Source organism: Ciconia boyciana, chromosome 1, assembly GCF_034638445.1.
Source record: "Ciconia boyciana chromosome 1, ASM3463844v1, whole genome shotgun sequence".
Lineage (NCBI taxonomy): Eukaryota > Metazoa > Chordata > Aves > Ciconiiformes > Ciconiidae > Ciconia > Ciconia boyciana.
In genome coordinates, this window is record NC_132934.1 from 53696339 (window position 1) to 53716757 (window position 20419).

At 38.2% G+C, this 20419-nt stretch overlaps 1 protein-coding gene across 7 annotated transcripts in view; it reads right to left on the reverse strand.

The window, feature by feature from the left end:
• Nucleotides 1-3126: 3126 nt before the first annotated feature.
• The window catches only part of BLTP3B (bridge-like lipid transfer protein family member 3B), a 63560-nt gene continuing 46267 nt past the window's right edge, over nt 3127-20419 (reverse strand). For 3 of the 7 annotated variants that reach the window (XM_072866077.1, XM_072866086.1, XM_072866096.1), the window contains 5 exons: nt 19242-19392; nt 12955-13211; nt 10677-10785; nt 7248-7417; nt 3127-6537 (listed from right to left, as the gene is read on the reverse strand). In XM_072866077.1, the coding sequence (XP_072722178.1) occupies nt 6412-6537; nt 7248-7417; nt 10677-10785; nt 12955-13211; nt 19242-19392 (813 nt within the window). In that variant the 3' untranslated portion in view covers nt 3127-6411. Of the gene's footprint in view, nt 6538-7247; nt 7418-10676; nt 10786-12954; nt 13212-13545; nt 13824-19241; nt 19393-20419 lie in introns of those variants that run through there. The other 4 variants (XM_072866067.1, XR_012043197.1, XR_012043198.1 and 1 more) reach the window with 4 other exon arrangements.

Consider the following 20419-nt stretch of genomic DNA (forward strand, 5'->3'; position numbering starts at 1 on the left):
ATTCTGCAACATGTTCTAGTATGTGGCATCGCAGGATGACACCTTAAAAAACTCTCCATCATACCTATCCTGAGTTGCATCTCTTATTAAAAATAAAATTAAAAAATAAGTGTAAGGAAAAAAACATGTTAAGATTCCAGAGGAATGAAAAGACATCAGCTTTCTATGCTATTTTCTCTAACTATTTGACAAAAATAAAGCGACCCCATTCCTAAGTAAATTTTATATAGATTTCTTTTCTCTCTGCTTAGTCATTCTGCCTGTAAGCTTTTGAATAACCAAACAGGATATAAAAAGAAATTACTCCAGATCACCTACCACACACTATAGTGTTAATATAAATGATCTTGTTAGATTACCATCTGGTGAAGGTAAGGTAAGCATTTGTAAAGGATTACATTTAGTTATTCCCAAAGGAATATAGGAAACCTCTATGTATGCTCCTTTTATTAAAAATTAGTAGAATAAAATCAGAGTTTTTTCTAGTTAGCAAGGAAATTGAACAAATAAACTGATGATATCAAGGTGTAGTTGTTCATCTATGCAATGATAGGAAAACCAGAAAAATGTCCTAAACTCTTTATTGTGACAGAGAATGATGAAACACAACAAATATGATAAACATTTTACTATAAAAGGGACAATATGTACAAAAATATGCTTTTAGAACTTATTTAAACCTAAAAGGGGGAAGAAAGTCTTTCTTCTAACAATGTTCAGGCAGTTCATATGATTTATTTAAAGAGGAAAAAATTAATATGCCATAAAGAAGGCAGTAGAAACAAAGATAAGCTATCTAAATTAAAAGTGAAAAAAGCCCGATTTAAAATCATGTTATGGAATTAATCATCAAAAGTTTATAAAAGCTCCAAATTGTATCCTGACATTTTCTAGTTTAACAAGACACTTCACGAGTGAAGAAGCGAGACACACCGGTCCACGCGAGGAAATGAAGCCCCAAGTGACTTCTTGGACTGCCTGCCATCTAGCGGTGGCTCGGTGGGGAGAGTTCTGCTCGCCCTGTTTTGTTAAGTGTTTAAACGGAGAATGACTGACAAATTCACCATTCTGAGAACTGGTTAAGCACTGTTTTTCCTATTAGTAAAGCATTAACCATCACAGACTTCAGTATGATAATTCTCTTTGCAATAGTATTTTCCAGTGCTCAAAACCCTCAACAGTTACTAGAACAATATAATTACACTGTGATAAAAGTATTTATGACGGTTGCACCTTCCACGGTAATGGTGTATTGAGGTTTGCAGACAATGTGAAGACATCCAGATTTGTTCCACAGATAAGTTGTTTGGAGGCTGCTTCTTTATACAGCACTTACTGGCTCAAGACTACCACTTCTAAAGCGCTCATTTGTTCATGTGTCTCTGTCGAATGTTTAAAATACTTACCAATTATCTACCTCAAATCAAATCATGGTGGTTTCAAACATACCCCCTAACCTAGAAGAACTAGGTTCATGCATTATGCTCCACACACTACCAGCTTACTCTCACAGAAGATACAGCATTAGTCCTTATCTCATACACCTTATAAAGCACTCAGCATTTTCAATGGTTTCTTACCTAGTTGTGATGCATCCTATTTTTACTTCCAAAATGATGCTCTCAGAAATTCTTAGACAACATAAGATTTCATACTGAGATTACATGGGGAAAGCTTTAGGAAATACATATACTCCACTTCTGCTCATACTAAAATGAGCAATGGCAACAAAAAGGCAGGAGGTAGCGAAGAAATAACAAAATACAGATACTTTAATGTAGCTGGTTAGGTATGGCTTGGGCAATGACAGACAAAACCAAAATGACCTTTTAACAAAGTTAGTATTTACCCATTTAAGTAGTTGGCAATATGAGAGATTCATCTCTTTGGGATTCAGAAGTTTCCCCTTATTTTGGGAGAGAACACAGGCTATCAAGAGTTTAGTTGATTTTTGAAGATTCACTTCCTGCAACCTGTTTCAGCTAGCAAGTAGTGTGGCACATACTTGCAAGATGGTCTATAGTATTTGAGAAGCTGGAAGTTGCAAAAATCTTTTTAAAATATTAATTTTAAAGTGTTCAAAAAATACCTTTCATAATAAAAATTGTTCTGATTTTTTATATCCAAAATACACAATAGCCAATAAGTAGATTTTAATTAGTAGCCAGACAATTCAAAAATACCATGTCTAAACCTTGCTTACATTCATGAAGCAGTTTAAGCTGCTTGAAACTTGTATAAATCCATGATTACCTCACTAAAATGACAGCAGGTTTGGCCCTCTACATGCAATGAGGAGACCATCAGATTTAAATAACTCACTAAAACAAATTTCAAGGAGAAAATAATTTTAGAAATGTGAGGTTTTAAAGTTTAAGTTTTTATATAAGAATGCTAAAAAATACATAGAACTGTAACTACGCAGCTTCTATTTACTATTTTGATGCTTTTTCTTAATCCAACCAAGAAACAGAGCTTTGTTCCTGCAGCACAAGACCACTATTTCTAGCATTTCACTATACATTTTTTGCATCCCATAATACTGATTAACATGTTCTTTGTGCTGCTCCTGCTTTCAGATCCCATGTCGCTAATAAGTAATGCAAGATCAGGAGGTACACTACCAAAAAACTAAATAAGAGTGCAGCTTAGTACTGATTGCCTGCACCATGCGAAGCCACGTGTTTGCCTCAATACAGGAGAGATGTGCTTCAGCACTACAAAGCCTGCTACTAGGTTCACAATGACAGGTATCTTCACTGAGGCAGAGGAAATGGGGCTGCTATTCAAAAGATTGTCAGCAAAAGTGAAGTGGCACAGGTTGGAAGAAAAAAAAAAAGATAAGGTTGTGATGCAGGGCCGTCAAAAAACCTCATTTCCTTACTGGGAGGGATAAATTAGTGGATTTCACAGCTAGTACCCACAACTTCATCGCTACTTAACACATTAGCGAGGTCATTTTCTGTTCCTACAATAGGTAAAAATACATTGATTTATATCAACAACTGAATTGGAATCTGAAGTATTCTCTAAAATTTGCATATAGCAGCAGTGAGCTGAAAATCTACTTCAAGCATTTTGTGATTAATGTTTTAAGAACTAGACCAATACAGGCACATTTTTAATATAGAAACCATTTTCTCCATTGTTACTTACCTGAAATCTGGTCGCTGCAAGGAGTTTGCTTCCGCAATACATTCGCACATTTTGTACCCCTGGAATTGCAGATGCTTGATAAAGTCTTTACCTTTATTATTACATTCCCCTTACATTTATTATGAATAAAGGTAACCGTTACCATGTCAGACTTAGGAAGTATTCTGTAGCTAGCAATTATCCTTTAGAGATCAATTATGATCCAGTTTAAGACTCCAAGTCAATTCCTAGGGGAGACTGTGTACAAACAGACATGGCTAATGGGACCAGGAAATAAAGGACTTAGGCAGGAAAAAAAAAAAACCACCAAACCCAAAACCCCAAACGGTTCCCTCCCAGCCAGTACCGTGGTCCCCTGTGCCAGCAGCCATGGTGGGTTTAATCCAGGGACCAGAATAGCTACTGTCACAAAGCCAGAGCAGGGACATCAAAGAACAGGCATGATCTCTATGAAGCTGCCTCTCCAACAGGCCTTTTATAAGTAATTCTATAAGGCCACATAATTTTGATTTAAAATTGGTGCTTACCAACAACGTTGGAGTTACTGTGAGAACTGCAACAGGGTATGCCAGAATGATTCCATGACCTAGCCTGGGAAAGGGCAAAGCCTCTTCAAGGTGAGCAAAAGCTTTATAAGACATTAAAACAGTGTTTCTAAACAAGCTGAATGAGTGTTAAGCTAATCTGTAGACCAGTTTAAATTTCCACAGACAATGTAAAATAAAACTTGGTAACAGTTTGCCTGCAAGAATTCTAGAGTCAGTTTTCTGTATACATTGAAGTTCTCCAGACTCTGTTCCATTTAGTTCTTTGCAGAATAAAAGCGGTGACTCATTCAAGAGGCTCTACTGATGGTACACATTTCATATCTACGATTGTTATGAACACTAGCAGAGCCCTGAGTATGAATTAAGCCTTTTTATTTAATCTGAGGCCTTTAATCGCTATTTTTAGTATAACCTATTAAGGTTTACTTTAACTTTGTACTTTCAAACATTAATAAACTAACTCTCCCTCTGCATTTTTTCAATAGGAAAATTCATTTCAGAGTGACACAGTACTATTGCTCTCAGTAATGTCAAGTCCACAACCAAGCACACTCATCTCTTCTGAACTGTCCACAGATAATGCTCATTACTGCAAAACTGCCATGAAGTAGAAATATATTCAGTTATAATGAAGTGCAAGGAAGTGATACCCTGAATTTCAACATCTGTACTGAGAAGAGCTGGTTTGGGTTGTTGTTTTGGATTTGATTTGTGTTTGGTTTTTGTCAAAAGAAGCAGGTACTAGGTTGTGCAATAATAAGGACAGGAATTTGATATTGCTGTTTATTTCTTTTTAAAAATTAGACAATTCTCAATGTATTATTCCAGCAACATGCTACTGAGCACTCTATACATTCCTTTCTTCAGAATAATTCTAACTAGATCTTGGCAGGGATAAACCGATTAAGAATTACTGACTTTAATAGTACCAATCAGAATTAAACCAGTTGAGAACTCCTCCCCTGAATCTGACATGATATTTGTGTGAAACTGGACTACTCATATTTAATACTGTGCTGTCTTATACACCTTTTGAAATATAAATATTTTGTTTCTCTATTAGAAACAGTGGTGTGTATATTTCTTCATCTTATTCAGAATAATAAGATAAAAATTTCCATGGGCATTAAAGGAAGTTTCAACTAGGGTTTCATAAGGCAGGCTCAAAAATAGTGCCTGAACCAGTTCTTCCACAGAGTTCTTGATTAAAATCTACATACTTTCAATAACTATTTTCAGCAGTGTAAATTATGTGTCCTCCAAAAAGTTTTAATGAAAACCATTTTAATTAAAACTAGTTTGACAGCCTGAATATGCAAAGTCAAACCACAGGATACTAAATACTTTTTGAGATTTGTCTGCATATCTACAAACAAAACTTCCCTCAAACATCCCATGGAGCAGAAACAATTGTGGTAGCAATTAAAAGATTTTCAGTTGTCAGATTCAAGGTCACTAGTTAAATTATTCAGTCATTTTTACTTCTACCAAAACCAATCTCTTACAAGCATGTATGGTTTTGTATGTTGTTTCCTAAATTGTTTAGAAGCACACTCTTATATTCTCTATTTTACAGTGTTGTGCTTTTTTATTTATTCATCTGTACCAGTTTTTAGCTGAAAATTATTGTTCAAATTGTACAAATCACCCATGACTTAAACTGTATAATTACATTTCATGTAATCTCACAATTCGTTGGGTAATTAAATGATTCTCTACAGCTTTTTTATCAAAAAAAGCAATATACAATTAATGAATCCCTTTAGGATTCCCCACCCCACCCCACCCCAAGCATTGACATTACATATTTAAATACATTGGACCAAATCCTTGGGCATGTCTGATGAGTTGTGCAGAAATCAGACATGCATGCACAATGGCTCAAAGCTCACCTTTCACAAAGGGCTGGATCCTAGTGCAGGGCTATATCCTCATCACAGAGAGAGAAAAAAAAAGTGTGACTGCCTAAATTACATCAGCTGTACAGGTAGAGTGGGCCTTCATGCCAAAGGAAAGCCCAGTAGTATGCCCTCTTACTTAAATTCTCCAGCATTTACTGTGGCATTTTAGGAGTGAGTGCATATGGAAAGGGTATATGGAACTCTATAGCACCAGAGGATTATTCTTAAAATCCTCACTGGGCGTATTACACTGAATTTAGGGCCAGTTTATGGCTGGTATTTTAATTTTCAGTAGCTATACTATTCTAGAGGATCTAGCCCATATCTTCATAGTGCAAATGTAACCTCCTGTATAGATACCTTCCGGTAATAATAAAACAACATAACCTTAACAAACAGAGGTACAGTTTGTTAATGAGGCATGGTACATTTTACTCAGTTATGCACCTAGGCACCTTCTTTCATTGCTGAGCCCTCCACTTTTCAGAAAACATTTTAAAAATAACATCTCCTTTGATAATATTAAAAGTAGACGATATGATTTTTTTTCTTCAGTAAATTAATAAAGTACAGTATAAACTGATTTTTCCAAAGTCATTTCAATTTAAAATGGGCTGAAAAAAGTTACAATGTTTAATAATAATTTCGGAATAGTAACTAGTTCACAAACATTTTGTTCGTAATGAGAAAACTTTGTCTGTGACAAAAAAAATAACCGTGTCTTCCAGCAATTTACAAACAGTATTTTAGATGCCACCATCACCTGAAGTTCTGTTGATGATGCCTTGCACCAACAGACCACTGTCCTACTGATGATCAACATTCATCTTCTTTATACGATGAAGCAGGGCATCTTTTTCCATTTGGACCTCAGCAAGTGCCATTTTGGCTTTGGCTAGTTCCTGTTTGAGACATTCATTTTCTTCAATAAGCTGAAATAATCAGTTAGAAAAGAGCATTATTAGTATTCCTGCATAATGACAACTTTTTCCATTACAGTAACTTTTAAAATACCATATGCTCACATTCATTGCTGAGTGCAGGTTTGTTGGGGCTGTGTCAATCGTGACTGACTCCCAGTCAATGAGCGTAGAACAGAGAGTTGATGCAGTTAGCTCCAAAGGCAAGATACCCGATGTTTTAGCTACGCCACTTCCATTCTGGAGTGGAGTGGAAATGACACCAGGTTCTGAGGTCTAGGAATGCATTCCTACCCAGTGAAAAAACCAGCCAAATTGATGTGCGGGTTCTGTCACCATCAATTCAAAATCCAGATATGATTGACAGATTAGTACGGGTCTGACTTAACAGTCTAGTCCGGTGTCTTATGGCAGTTGTGTTGTACAGGGATGAGGGAGATGGGGAGAAGAAGGGACTTGCTCCCTCATAAAACTTTCTCTGATGTAAAGGAGAAGAATTAGTCTGTAGTGTATTAATACCCTATTTAGAAAGTAGTATTAAATTTATTTTGCATGCCCGAGTACTGAACCATACTATAATATCCGTAATTCATATTTTCCATCTCAAACACATTTCTAAACAGAAGTAACCTCCAAGCCCACCCCCAGATAATCTAACAATTATGATGATTAATGATTGTAACACAATTTCGGAGGGGGGTGTCAAAAGGAATTCTTAATACCTCATTTTTAAGGAAGTCAGCTGAATCCCTGCTTGATTTAGAAGGTCTGGGAATTTCACAAGTAGTCTGCGTGGCTTGGTCCTGTGTTTTACGTCCAACAGGTCCAGTTGCTTGCTGCAATGCACTACTTGAATTCTTCATCTTTGACACATCATTTACTCTTTGATTGTCTGTATCACAAAGAGATACTTAAGAATAGTGCTTAGGATTTTTTGTCCTTTTTTTTTTAAGTTTTATTCTCATCAGCACAAAATTAAAACCACCTGAACGAATATACTTGTAATATTAAGTACATTTATATTTTCCTCCCAAAATCAAATTTAAGAATAAAAAAATAATTAAGAGTCATATACCCTTTTGGAGGAAGAGAGAAAGGAAAGGAGACATGAGAAGAAACAATATATAGCTTCCAGCTTGAAGAAAATTATCACATTTTTATACTGACCAATATCATCACCACAGAATATGCATTCTGAATAATTAGAAGTTTGAGAACTATTAATATTGCTATTAATATACTGTCTCCAGGTCCAAATCAGATCTGAAGACTGCATTTACATTTGAAGACACAGTCAGATAAACCTGCAGGATCAAGTTTTTAAGTTAGAAAATAACTTAAATGACTTGGCATTAAAGAACCTTCCTAGCATTTATAACTGAAGTGCACTGTAACATCTATTAAAATATACTGCTGTACGCCAAGGGAAAAAATGAGGGTCATGGTTCTTAGTAGTCTAAAAAATACTCTGGGTTGGGTTTTTTCATTTTTAAACATTTCCTTCTAAACTAGAGTTTTTTGTTCATTAACCCCTCCTCCCATCACACAGACACGTCAGGACTCAAAAAGGTAGCACTGCAGATACATAAATCACTGCAGTGCAGATAGCATTTGACCTATGCCTTTGAAGTCACTGTACCTGAGCAGACCATGACAAGAACAGGGATCAAAGAACTTCAGCAAAAAGGAGAAAAAATATGAGCTGAAAGAAACCTTAAAACTATTTTGTCACTAAATTACTATTTCTTCCAATTTTTAGTACAAAAAGATGACCAAAATGCATTGAACATCTTTAAGCACTCGAACAATGCAGGAGATAATGTGGATAAATTAAAATATAAGCAAATCATGCCACAGCATACCTCTGAGAAGCCTGGTCCATCTTTGCTATACTTTCCCATTAGGTAGGTGAAGGGGGCATTAAGATCACCCTGCAGCCTCTTCTTCCTCAAGTCACACAATATGTTGCATATTGTCGGATTAATATATTCAGGACCTGGATGAAAGGGTGGGTGCATCCTCTGCAATTTTGTGAACAATACCAAATTGAAGGGTAAGTGACTGACACACTGCGGGACAAAGCTGTTTTTCAGAGGAACAGGGGCAGGCTGGAGAAATGGGCTCACTGGAGCCTCATGAAGTTCAGCTGAAGCTGTGTGAGGTCCTGCAGCTGGGAGTAAATAACCTCTTGCTCCACTACAGGTTGGGGACCAACTGGACAGAAAGCAACACTGCAGGAAATGACCTGCAGGCCTTGGTCAACAAGAAGATTTATCATGAGTCAGCAGTGAGCTCTGACAGCAAAGACCAGGCACATACAGGCTGTACTAGCAAGGGTGCAGCTAGCAAGATGAGGGATGTTACTATTCCCCTATATTCAGCACCAGTGAGACCACATCTGGAATACTGGATCCAGTTTTGGATTCCCTAGTGTGAGAAAGATACTGACAGCAGAGGGCCACCAGGATAATCGTGGCCAGGAACACATGATGTACAAACGAGGGCTCAGAGAGATGCACTTGTCAAATCTGAAGATGAGAAGGCTATGGGGTAATCTTAATGCCGCCTTTGCCTATGTCGTGGTTCAGCCCCAGCTGGCAACTAAGCACCACGCAGCCGCTCGCTCACTCCCCCCTGGTGGGATGGGGGAGAGAATTGGAAGGGTAAAAGTAAGAAAACTCGAGGGTTGAGATAAAGACAGTTTAATAAGTAAAGCAAAAGCCACACACGCAAGCAAAGCAAAGCAAGGAATTCATTCACTACTTCCCATGGGCAGGCAGGTGTTCAGCCATCTCCAGGAAGGCAGGGCTCCATCATGCATAACGGTTACTTGGGAAGACAAACGCCATCACTCCTAATGTCCCCCCTTCCTTCTTCTTCCCCAGCTTTATATACTGAGCATGACATCATGTGGTATGGAATAGCCCTTTGGTCAGTTTGGATCAACTATCCTGGCTGTGTCCCCTCCCAGCTTCTTGTGCACCTAGCAGAGCATGGGAAGCTGAAAAGTCCTTGACTAGTGCAGCAACAACTAAAACATCTCTGTATTATCAACACTGTTTTCAGCACAAATCCAAAACATAGCCCCATACCAGCCACTATAAAGAAAATTAACTCTATCTCAGCTGAAACGAGGACAGTATATCTAGTGGAAGGGTATAGAGATGATGGACCAGACCTCCCTGAGGTGCTTGGCAAGTGCTCAAGCACCTCTGTCTTGTGGTGGCAGGACAGGAGGCAATAAGACACAAGCTGCAACAAAGGAAATTCCAATTAGACATTACCAAAAAAATTAACCATAAGGGTGGTCAAACACTGGGACAGATTATTTAGGGCAGGTTGTGGTATTGTCTTTTTGATGCTCAAAACTTGACTCTGGACAGGGCATTCAGCAACTTGATCTAATCTGCCCCTGCTTTGAGCAAGGAGTAGGACCAGATGACCTCTAGAGGCTTCTTCCAACCTAGATTACTCTATGATTCTTTGATACGCCTGTGAAAGACAACAGTAAAGTTCCATCTCTAAATGTATTGCCTTGTTACGAGTATTTAGTATTTGCCCATACATGTAGAAAAAAATTGTAAGTGTATACATGTTTCATGAAAAGTACGAAGTTAAATCACTGCTCGAAATACAAGTCTCAGTGCAATCCCAGCCATGAGCTGCCAGGACACCACTGTAATATACAGAATTGAAAACTGCTACTTGTACTTCTCAAATAGTCTTTTGTTTTACAACATTCTCTATCACTACCTGTAACACAAAACCACAAAGACAACAGGTAACCACCTTGGTAATCTGTAAAGAAAGGCAATTTTTTTGTTTCGTTTGTAGTCAATCAAAGGAACCTTAGACTTATCGTGACAAAGTGATATGCACTGATGAAGCATATCCTGATGAAGTTATATGCATATTTTAATTTTTCTCAGATTAATTCAGCTGTGGGTTGTTATCACAGCCAATACACTATTCAAAAAGGTAATTTTCCTCTATGTGACTACACTTAGAATTCAGGTATATGGCAACACAACTTACACAAATTATCATTGGTTATCTTTTCATTATTAGCCACATGTCTGCGCAAAGGAAAAAAACCAGTATTTATAATAAGATTATACTATTGAGATATCAAGGTGCAGGAACATACAAACCTCTAATGAGAAAAGAGCCATCATCATTTCTTTCTATCCAGAGTATGTCAATATGTAGTTTTATGGGTACCAGCTCAGATGCTTTGAGATTTTCACGTGGACTGTCATCCTAAAAAATACAAGTATTCAAAAATGAGTTTAACAGGAAATCAAAATAGCTAATTAAGATGTTCAATTAAACATAAGTGGATTTAATGAAACTTGAAAGGGAACATTTCAGAGTGGAATTTTCTAATGGGATCTCCACTAAACTTTTGCTCCTTTTTTTTTTTCCTGGGGATCATATTAAAGGCCCAAATTTATCTCTGGAGTAAGTCTGCTGAACTCAATACATACAGTCTGACTAAAATACTTCAAAGTATTTTTACAGACATCTCTATAAGATTATATCCCAACTCAAGACATTCTTTAGCTCAGGAGCTCTCAGAGTCAGAGATAAGAAGCCTGCACTATATAGTATCTGATTTTCTCTTGAACTATTTAAAGATTGAATGGGTACAGCTATCATTCTTGAGAGGATTTTGCCTTTTTAGAATTTAGTTTGGGATGACACCAGCTGCAGTTCAGTTATATTACTCCACTCAACAGAAGAGAAACTTCACAAATTACTTATTTTGGGGTCTACCCAGGAAGTCTTTATAGTTCATTATCCCTGTCAAGCAGAATAACACAGCCAGTAAAATCAGAAACTATACATATCCGCATCAAGCACATAGCAAGAAAGCTGTTGAGATATAACTGCCAAAGTTTCTTGAAACAGCACTGAGATTACAGTAGAAAATGCAAAAAATAACCTTTCTTAAATTCTCCCCCCCATGAAACACACTGCATCAAGTCTCATGCAGAAGAAATAGAAGAATATACTGCATTGAATAGGCAATGCAGCATAAATTTGAACCATATCCTCTTGCTCTTTATTACCCAACAACTCTACAGAAATGAATCATCTGTATGTCAAATTTGCAGTTTGTCAACCATCATGAGCAACTTCACTGTGACTTGTGTGCACTGCTGAGTGAGCATTTCAGTGCTTTCACTGCCAAGCAGACTCTTACGGCCAGTTTATTAATGTATATTCCCCACCTCAAACAGCTGCTTTCTCAAGAACATTTTACGTAAGTCTGCCTTCTTGCCAATAAACCAGCACAATCCTGTTTTTAAATTTAAATGACTATATGTTAAGACTTTCCTTTTTGCATTTGGGCATTCAGATTTGTGATACATTGAAATCTGAGGAACAGATCCACAGCTCTTACAGAAAGTGCTTGTGCTACTCCTGTAGTAGAAATGGCCCTAAAGGAGTGCCTAAGGATCTTCAGGGGATGGAAAAGCTGCATCACGGAGGGAGGGAATATTGATGCACTTTGAGTAGAACACTGTAGAGATAACAATTGCCAGTCAAGAACGATCTTAGTACAATGTAGGACTTAGCCCCAGATGCAGAACTGGAGCTGCTATTCAAGTCCTCACTTTGTTCAAAGTTTATATGGGTGATGATTAATTTCCAAAGCAATGTTATAATTATCTTAACATTTGTTTGGGTTTTTGTTGTGTGTTGTGTCGTCCCCCCCCAAAAAAAAAGGTGTCCTTATCTTTGTATTCAATGGTTGTGCAACACAGAACTTACCATCTCCTTTAAATGTTTGGAAGAAAATCCCCTAAAAGACTTGAGCAAGAGTATCCTCTTAATGTTACTATGTTAAGCTACAGTGGTGAGAAAAGCTGGCATTATTTAGTATCTGTTTCTAGGTAGGGCAGAACATGAAATCTGGGTTCTAAGAAACAGTATTCAAGTGGTTTGAACTGGAATTCCCATAATCTTTTTCCTTCTTTTGCACTGAACTTTCATTGCAAGAACTATCCTTTATGTAGGAGAGAGAATTAACCTCTAAAATCCATGCTTTGTAATTAGAAAACTATTACTATGCTAAGCAAAAAAACCCAACCAGAAAAACCCACACTGTGCCTCTAGGAACTTGGTATACCTTACCTATAAAACTCCCAGACACTGTCACTCTACAAAAGAGACTGGGAGAGGAGGAAAAAAGCATAAAATATTAATTCATATAAATAGCTGGGTCATGCAGAGAATTCCCCTCTAGGCATACCACAGAGCTAACCAAATCTATGGATTTTTAAATTGTTTTAGTGTTATCTAAAGACCTTCCAGAGTATGATAGCAGTTTCTTTGAAGTTAACTGTATCCAGATTAGTAGTTTATCATCAAAGAAACAACACAATTTCTTTAAAGCAGCCGAATAGCTCATTGTTAACATACTTTTAAATTAATCCTTGCATTAGAAACTTTTATCTTCATAGGCATCACTTCTGCGACAGTTTCATCTTCTAGAAAATGCTGAATGTTTGTGAGAGAAGATGTTAGGAATTCAGCACTGAAGTTCTCTACATGACACTGAAGAAAACCATTTTTTACAGCCAGCAGAGAATGTATGACAGCGCTAGGCCCACTTTCCCATCTCAAACTAATCTCAGGTGATGAATTAACTGGTCCAGCCACAGATTTACAGTCAGAACCTGTTGCAAAAGGACAACAAATTTGCATTAAAATTTTGTAAAGTACAAAAAAGGAATTATGATGCAACTACTTCTACCTCTACTGTCCACCTGATTTTCCAAAAGTACTTAAGTATTATCCACAAATTACAGCACTGCAAATACAGAACTTCAGAGCAAATTTCTAAGTATATCACTTCAAAGTACTAAAGAGAAATAAACAGTACATAAAAGAATTAGTACCTCACTGTGACAACAGAAAAGGGCAACACAGAAGTATCACTGTGCACAAAAAAATTTGTGTTTCCTCAATGTCTTGATGATGGAAATACAATTATTTTGCATACTTTTCCGCTAACTCCTTCAATTTTAATTCAGAAAAACATTTAAGTCAGTTCACTCTCTCAGGACAGCAGGTATTCTCTTGGAAAGGCAGAATTTCCTGACTCAGGAACTTACTTGCTAACTCACAGGAACGTAAACAGCAATGCAGTAAGATGGAGAACATGACCACATGGTGCTTCCATTATTTGGGTGGCAGTAGATTTGAACCTTAAAAAACCCCTAGCAGCTTCTTGTTAGTTTCAGTATCTTTAACCAGTAAGGACAACTGCAACATTCAACTAAACAGTTCTAAAAATAAAATAAGATAAAAGATTTAAGGTAACCAAGTATCGAGGTGGGGGAAGGCCAGTATCCATTCGTTGTACAAAAAAAGAGGGTTCACCACCAGAAATAATTACCCCATGGGATTCTCAAGTCATTTGGTCACTATGATGGCTGACCTACAGAAGTTATCTGTATGCCAAAAAGCATATTCACAGTAATTCACAGTAATTATATTAAGAAGCAAACAGTGAAACTTGAAAGATAGCTGAAATCAAAGTAACTCAAGTAAAATCAACTTAATTACGTCAATTTGTATTAGTAGAGCATCTAACTGTTAAACAAATTTGAGAGAATTAAAACAAACAAACAAAAAATGCTTCTTGGTTTAAACTCTGGTTCCCTCAGGAAAGTCTAATGTTTACAAGCTTAGAAAATGGAAAAAAGAAGTGGGTGAAGTTAAATTTAAAGATTAAGTAATACTTCCTTTTTCTGTTTTTGTTTCGTTAATACTATTCTTCCTCCTTTCCCCATATTACTGACACGCAGTTTATTGTAATCTCCCCTTCTTGATTTCTGCTTGTGCATATGAGAAATTACCAGAAAGCTGAAGAGAAGGCGTATGGGTAATCTAGTAGCAGCCTTCCAATACCTACAATGAGGTTATAAACACAGAGCCAGGCTCTTCCCAGTGGTGCTCGTCAGAAGGTTGAGAGACAACAGCTCAAATTGCAACAAGATCGGTTCAAACCAAATGTAAGGAATGAGGAAAATTAAGCAGTGGTGCAGGCTTCCTAGAGAGGTTGTGCAGTCTCCGCCCCTGGCGGTCCTTTCCAAGACCTGATGGGATAAAGCCCTGAGCAACCTGGCCCGATCTCAACAGCTGACCCTGATTTGAGAACAGGATTGGACTAGAGACATCCTGACATTGCCTCCACTCTACCCTCAATTATCCTGTGATCCTATGAAGTGCAGGTTTGCTCTGTGGTGGCTTCTTTGCTGTGTACTATCTAATGTTAAGTAATAATGCATACTGTAATGAATACAGCATACTTTACCCCTCTGGTTCAGAGATAACCTACTCTGAATAATCTGACATGCACTGCAAAAGAAAAACACGGTATGCTGGTGGGCTGCAAGTTACAGTGCTTCTCTTCAGTAAAGCTTATCCTGGATGCCTGTATATAAAGGAAAACCATACTTCACCGAATTAGTGTTCCTTCTGAAATTACACATCTGGTTTACAAGGCACTTGGTTAAAAGTCCAAGGTGTCACTGCTGATCACATTACATTTGCAAGACACACGCTTTTTGATATATCAAGTCTCTATAGATATACTCAGGTGTCCTGTTAAAGAAAAGACATTTGCAGCATGTGAACCTATTTTTAAAAGGCATCATTAGTATATTGTTGATTGCTACTGCAATGCTATAACAACTGTTCACAGCATCAGTATTTAAGGCTTCAGGTTCTTGATATGCTAAACCAGATGAAGCACAGATCAGAACTGGAGAAACCAGATGACAATTCACTAAGTCACACTGACACTATGCTGGGTCAGATTCATTCAAAAACTTAGGAGGTTAGCTTTGAGTGAATAGAAGTTATGCAGATTAGGCAACATGTCCATGCTGAAGTTAACAGCAGCCTCCCATTGGTATCCCACAGGTCTTTGCAATGATCCCTTTTGCATTCTCCCCAAGATCAGTACCTCTAGATCCTCAAAGCCTTTTCAAGGTAGGATCATAGAGCGTAAGCTTTCTTTATGGATAGATACAGATTTTCTGTGGTTGCAAAGCTGCAGAAGTACGACTTAGCCTAGTCACTGGCCAGAGACAGACCCAGAGTCAAGCCCCAGCGATGGCTGGTTACCAGCGATGGCAAGTTCTCTGCTGGACGTAGGAGGAATTCCTGTTTGCTCTTGGGAAGTAGTAGTAGGGGCATGTTACCTGTTCAGATCCTCTTAAGCAATATGTGATGTATTCTTTTTCAAAACTACAGACCAGATTGCTCGGAGATGCTTCTGGAACCTTCAGCAGTGGCTTATAAAGGGCCTAATGAGAACCTACAAGAAGACAAAGGACACTGGGGCAAAACTGGCTTTGGTCCAGGTTCCTAACAACTGGAGAAGTGGACCACATCCCTAGTGGGGATGCTGATATGGCGTCTAGAAAAGTTAAACACGTACTATGTTCCTGAACAATGTTCTTCCTCCGAGAGGGAGCCAGACTAAGGAAAACAGATGCATGCAATGCTCGTGGATACCACCTGTAACTAAACATGCCGTCTCCCCGAAAACAGCTCCAGGAGAGTACTGGGAAGAAGGTTTTGAGCAGACAGGAGGAACTGTATCAGTGTCTGTTTTGTATATGTCTATTTTAAAAAGAAAAAAAAAGAGTTGGGTAAGAGGAAGGGTGAGAAGAAGGATAATTAACTTTCTATATTCATCCCAGAAAACATGCAGGCTAGTAAATTATTGTAGACAAAGTGCAGTCAGACAGACGTGTAGCCAGAGACAGTAACTTTATTCAAGTAATACTGCCCCACCCTGAAGGTAGTACAGGTCTGAAAACTGCAATTTCAAGTTTCAGTACAGCATGCAACAGACATTGCCTGGAGCTACAGCAGCCTGGCAGAGTGATTAATTTGCTCTCCTATCTGTAGATTAATAGAGTTCCTCTTTCTGTATGGTGCCCGGTTCCCGTGGATGACCTAGTGCAGCAGTAGAGTCAGGGCATACGCACGTATCTATTGGCACTAGAGTCAGGGTAGATGAACAGATCGTTGATCTGGGTTGACAAAGACCAATGGGAAGAACCGTAAATGAACATGAGAATCTTCAGCCCCTGCTGCAAACCAGAATAGAGGTTTCCTAGCTCTGTGAATAGAGGTTTCCACAACACTAACAGCCATGACTCCATCCTTCAATCCTTCCAATGTTTAAGAAGTGCTAGATCTCACATTTCCTCCACAAAAAAAGGCACACTGCAAGCATCAGGTACCTTTTGTGGCTCTAGTCCAGACAGAAGAGAATGGTCCTTAGAGAAGGACCAACAGTCCTTCAGAGGAAGGACAACTCTCCAGATGGGAGAACAATGACCACTCTGTCCAATGAGTCTCTGCAATTGGTTTGGGAAACTTTTTCCCTCAAGGATCTATATTCTTCCCACAAATACAGAGAAAGAAATAAGCAGTATGTGCCCTAAATACTTCTGGACCAGAAAAGACTGCCTGCATCATGGCTGGAAGAATCCACCAAAGTGTAGAAAAACAGCAGAAGAAAAGACCACACATTCAGTCTCAGCCTTGAAGTTGTAGTTACCTTGCAGATATCTGAAAGGGGCACAGTCAACAGGGGATGGTGTAAAAACTGCATTAAACAATTTGGAAGCTGCTATGAACTGCTGTTCCCTTCTCCTCCAAGCACAAGGTCTCAGTAAAAGCACTGTCCTTCCCAGAGTACCTCTGCCATACTCCATCCCCCCTTCTTTTGTTATTGCTGCCAGACAAGATCTGATAAAGGCATCATCCTGCAGCCAGCCCTGCAGGAAAGTGCACAGCTGCCACATTGCCCTCAAACTTATTCCAGCTATTAGGCACACCTTTCCCTTTCTAGACCTACTGCATTAACAGTATAGTAGGTTTTAAATGGTTATTTTTAACCAGAAAACCTTCGTAGACTGCTTATGACCTGATTATGCATTGCTTTGCATGGTTCCTCAGTTTACTGGTTACAATTGCTAACTCAGCACTTGAGTAAGTTTTATTAAAGGTCTTGGGGGGTTGCTTTTATTGGGATATTTTCTTACGCTTTTGCTCACTGGTTCTTTTAATTGTATTTTGTTACTGTTAACTCATTTAAGTTGTTTCTTTTGATCTAATTCTCAAGCTTTTTCCCAACCTTGATCCCCTGGAATTTTTTTTTTTTTAAACTGTTTTCTCCCTTAGTTCTTATATTAGAATAAACATGGGAGATGGGGAGCAGCAGTGACTGCAGAAGACTGCTGTCTCAGTACAGAAAGCACAGCCCTACAGTGGAGAGAATAAAAGATGTATGTTACAGGATGGGAGTGACCAGCAATGTGCAAAAAAGTGTTCTTGGCCCACCCATCCAGATACCCACCAGAAAGAGAGAGGAAGAGATATGAAGTGGAAGTATCTGGAGATTCCAATCACTTTATAACCTTTTGTCCAAAAAATAATCAGCCAGTGTGCGAGCCTCTCATAATCAGCTGAACCAGAGGAAGCAGGTTCTAGTTGTAGATCCACATGAGAGCAGGAAGGTGGCATGTTCTTTCTATTTACTCCCTCTTGCTTTTACAGAGGATATGACAGATAACGAGAAATCAGTTTCCCTGCTGTATGAACTGAAGGTCAGCCATGAGTCTTCCCTGCTGGACCTCCCTCTTGCCTTCAGATGCTTGAATGCAACTGCAACATCATGCAACAGCTGCTCAGGCAGCAGCTGCTGGCAACTGCTCAGCTTGCCAGTAAATGGGTTCTTTAGCTAGGGCATCAGAGGCTGTACCACCAAGCACAGCTTCCTGAAGAAAATCCAGGCTGCTGGAAGGCTGGAAATAGATGGCAGCTGACAGCTGCTATAGCTGTTTCCTGGGAAAGGAGATGAACCAGAAGCAGGAAGCAGGTGCATCAAGGATCTGCCCCAAAAACCCTACAGCGCAACAGAGCTGGCAATCTGTGTGGAAGGCTGGCAGAGGGGAGCAAAGCAAACTGGGACATGAAGTGGCATGCCAATACATCATGCCAAGAAAAAAAACCTCACAGTATGTGAACTAGGTTTTCTGGCAGAGAATGTATATGTACTCAAGCCCAAGAACAGCTCTGACAATACACTGGTTGATCTAGTTGTGCAAATATCTGGCATGAAACTACACCCTGTGTTCCTATCAAGCTTTTTATTTTTTTTTTTTTTTTAAATAGGCTGTCCTTGCAGCTCATCTTTCCTGACACAGAGTCGATTTTTAACTTTTCTTAAACCACAGATTATAAATCTGTTTAAACTGTGGGTGTTAATTTATTCTAGAGAAATAGATCTTGAAGAAAAGAAACAGCCCTTCAAACCAAGGTACATTTAAGCAAAGTATCATTAGAGCAGTAAGCAAGTTCCATCTTCATAAAACAATAACATAATGTAATGCAACTTATTTGATTTTAAAAAAGCAAACTAATGACCAGAATTCAATGCAATGCATTTTTTTACCTGCACTATCAGGAATGGTTCCATTTTTATTTCCTTCCCTTTTAATGTATGACAATTCGGAAAGAAATCAGAGTAGATATTCTAAACCAGCATAAAAAGGATGCTATTGTACTAACATAAAACTGTTTCTATGCTTTAAGGCTAATACAGTGGTTTTATTTACTTAGAATAAATGTTTCCAACTCCAGTTTCACAACACTGAGATCTCATTGTTAGTTCTTACCAACAGTTCTGTTGCAAAGATAGTGTCGAACACTGATATTTCCCAATTGATTTGGTATCACTTGGTTGACCTGTAGGCATATTTCTGTGTCTTCACCTCTGATGTCAATTTCACCATTAACGCCAAATATTTGGAAAACCACAACAGACATCTGTCAACAAAATCAAGATAAAACAATATGAGATTATAAATTGAATTTACAGTGGCTACTGTTTTTTTTAAGTTCTGTCTAAACCTTTTCCCCCACAAAAGGAAAATAATCTTTGTATCCATAACCCTTGCTCACAGAAAAGCACAAAGTTTTCTCATTTCTTCTTCTTTTCTTTTTGTACCCATTGGCTTGACTGTCTGCTGGTTGCTCGACTGTCTGTCCAAGAGACAGACGCTTTTATTTATAACCCACTAATACCAATCCAGAATCGGCCAGAAGAGCCATGAAAGCAAGACAGACTTTCCCCTGACAGACTCTGACAAAGAAGCATGTGACCTATGTGACACCTGAAATTTTCTAAGGCTGCATTCAACTTCATGCATATCATAAGCACAACCAAGCATTTGTGGTGCTGAATCAGACCAGGTTAAAGAACCAGGATAGGCTACTGAACTGGCTATCTGCATAGTAGTCAGCCCTTTTTCTGTATTTAATGGATTGCAGCGTCTTTCAAAAAAAAAATTAGCAGCCAGTTTCAAAAGTCAGCTTTGGTATCAGAAGATACATACCCATCATCTTTATTACTATTTTGGGCTCATTTTTCTAATGACTTTTTAGTTATATTCTACACGCATTCTACATGCATTTGCATAATAATCTGAATGAATTCTGGTTTTTCCATATTACCTATATGCACAGTTGATTGAAAATTTATTTAAAAGGAACCAATCATTTAAGTGAGCTGCTTTTTTTCATTACTTTTAAAATGAAGGTGATCCACAAATATTTTAAAGCAAATGTAGGATTACATGACTAACATTACTAAAAAGGAAAATCCATCAGCAAGCACACGACAGATTTCAGAAAATTCACTGTCTTTGGGCCCATATATTCTTAGGTTTCCAGTTCATGACCTTAACTGATACAAGAGTATAATTGAAGCAGCATTGATTAGGGTAAGGATTAGCAAGGAATAAGTAGACAGGCAGATGGAAAAATCTGGACCCTGCATGGTGTCTCAGGGATG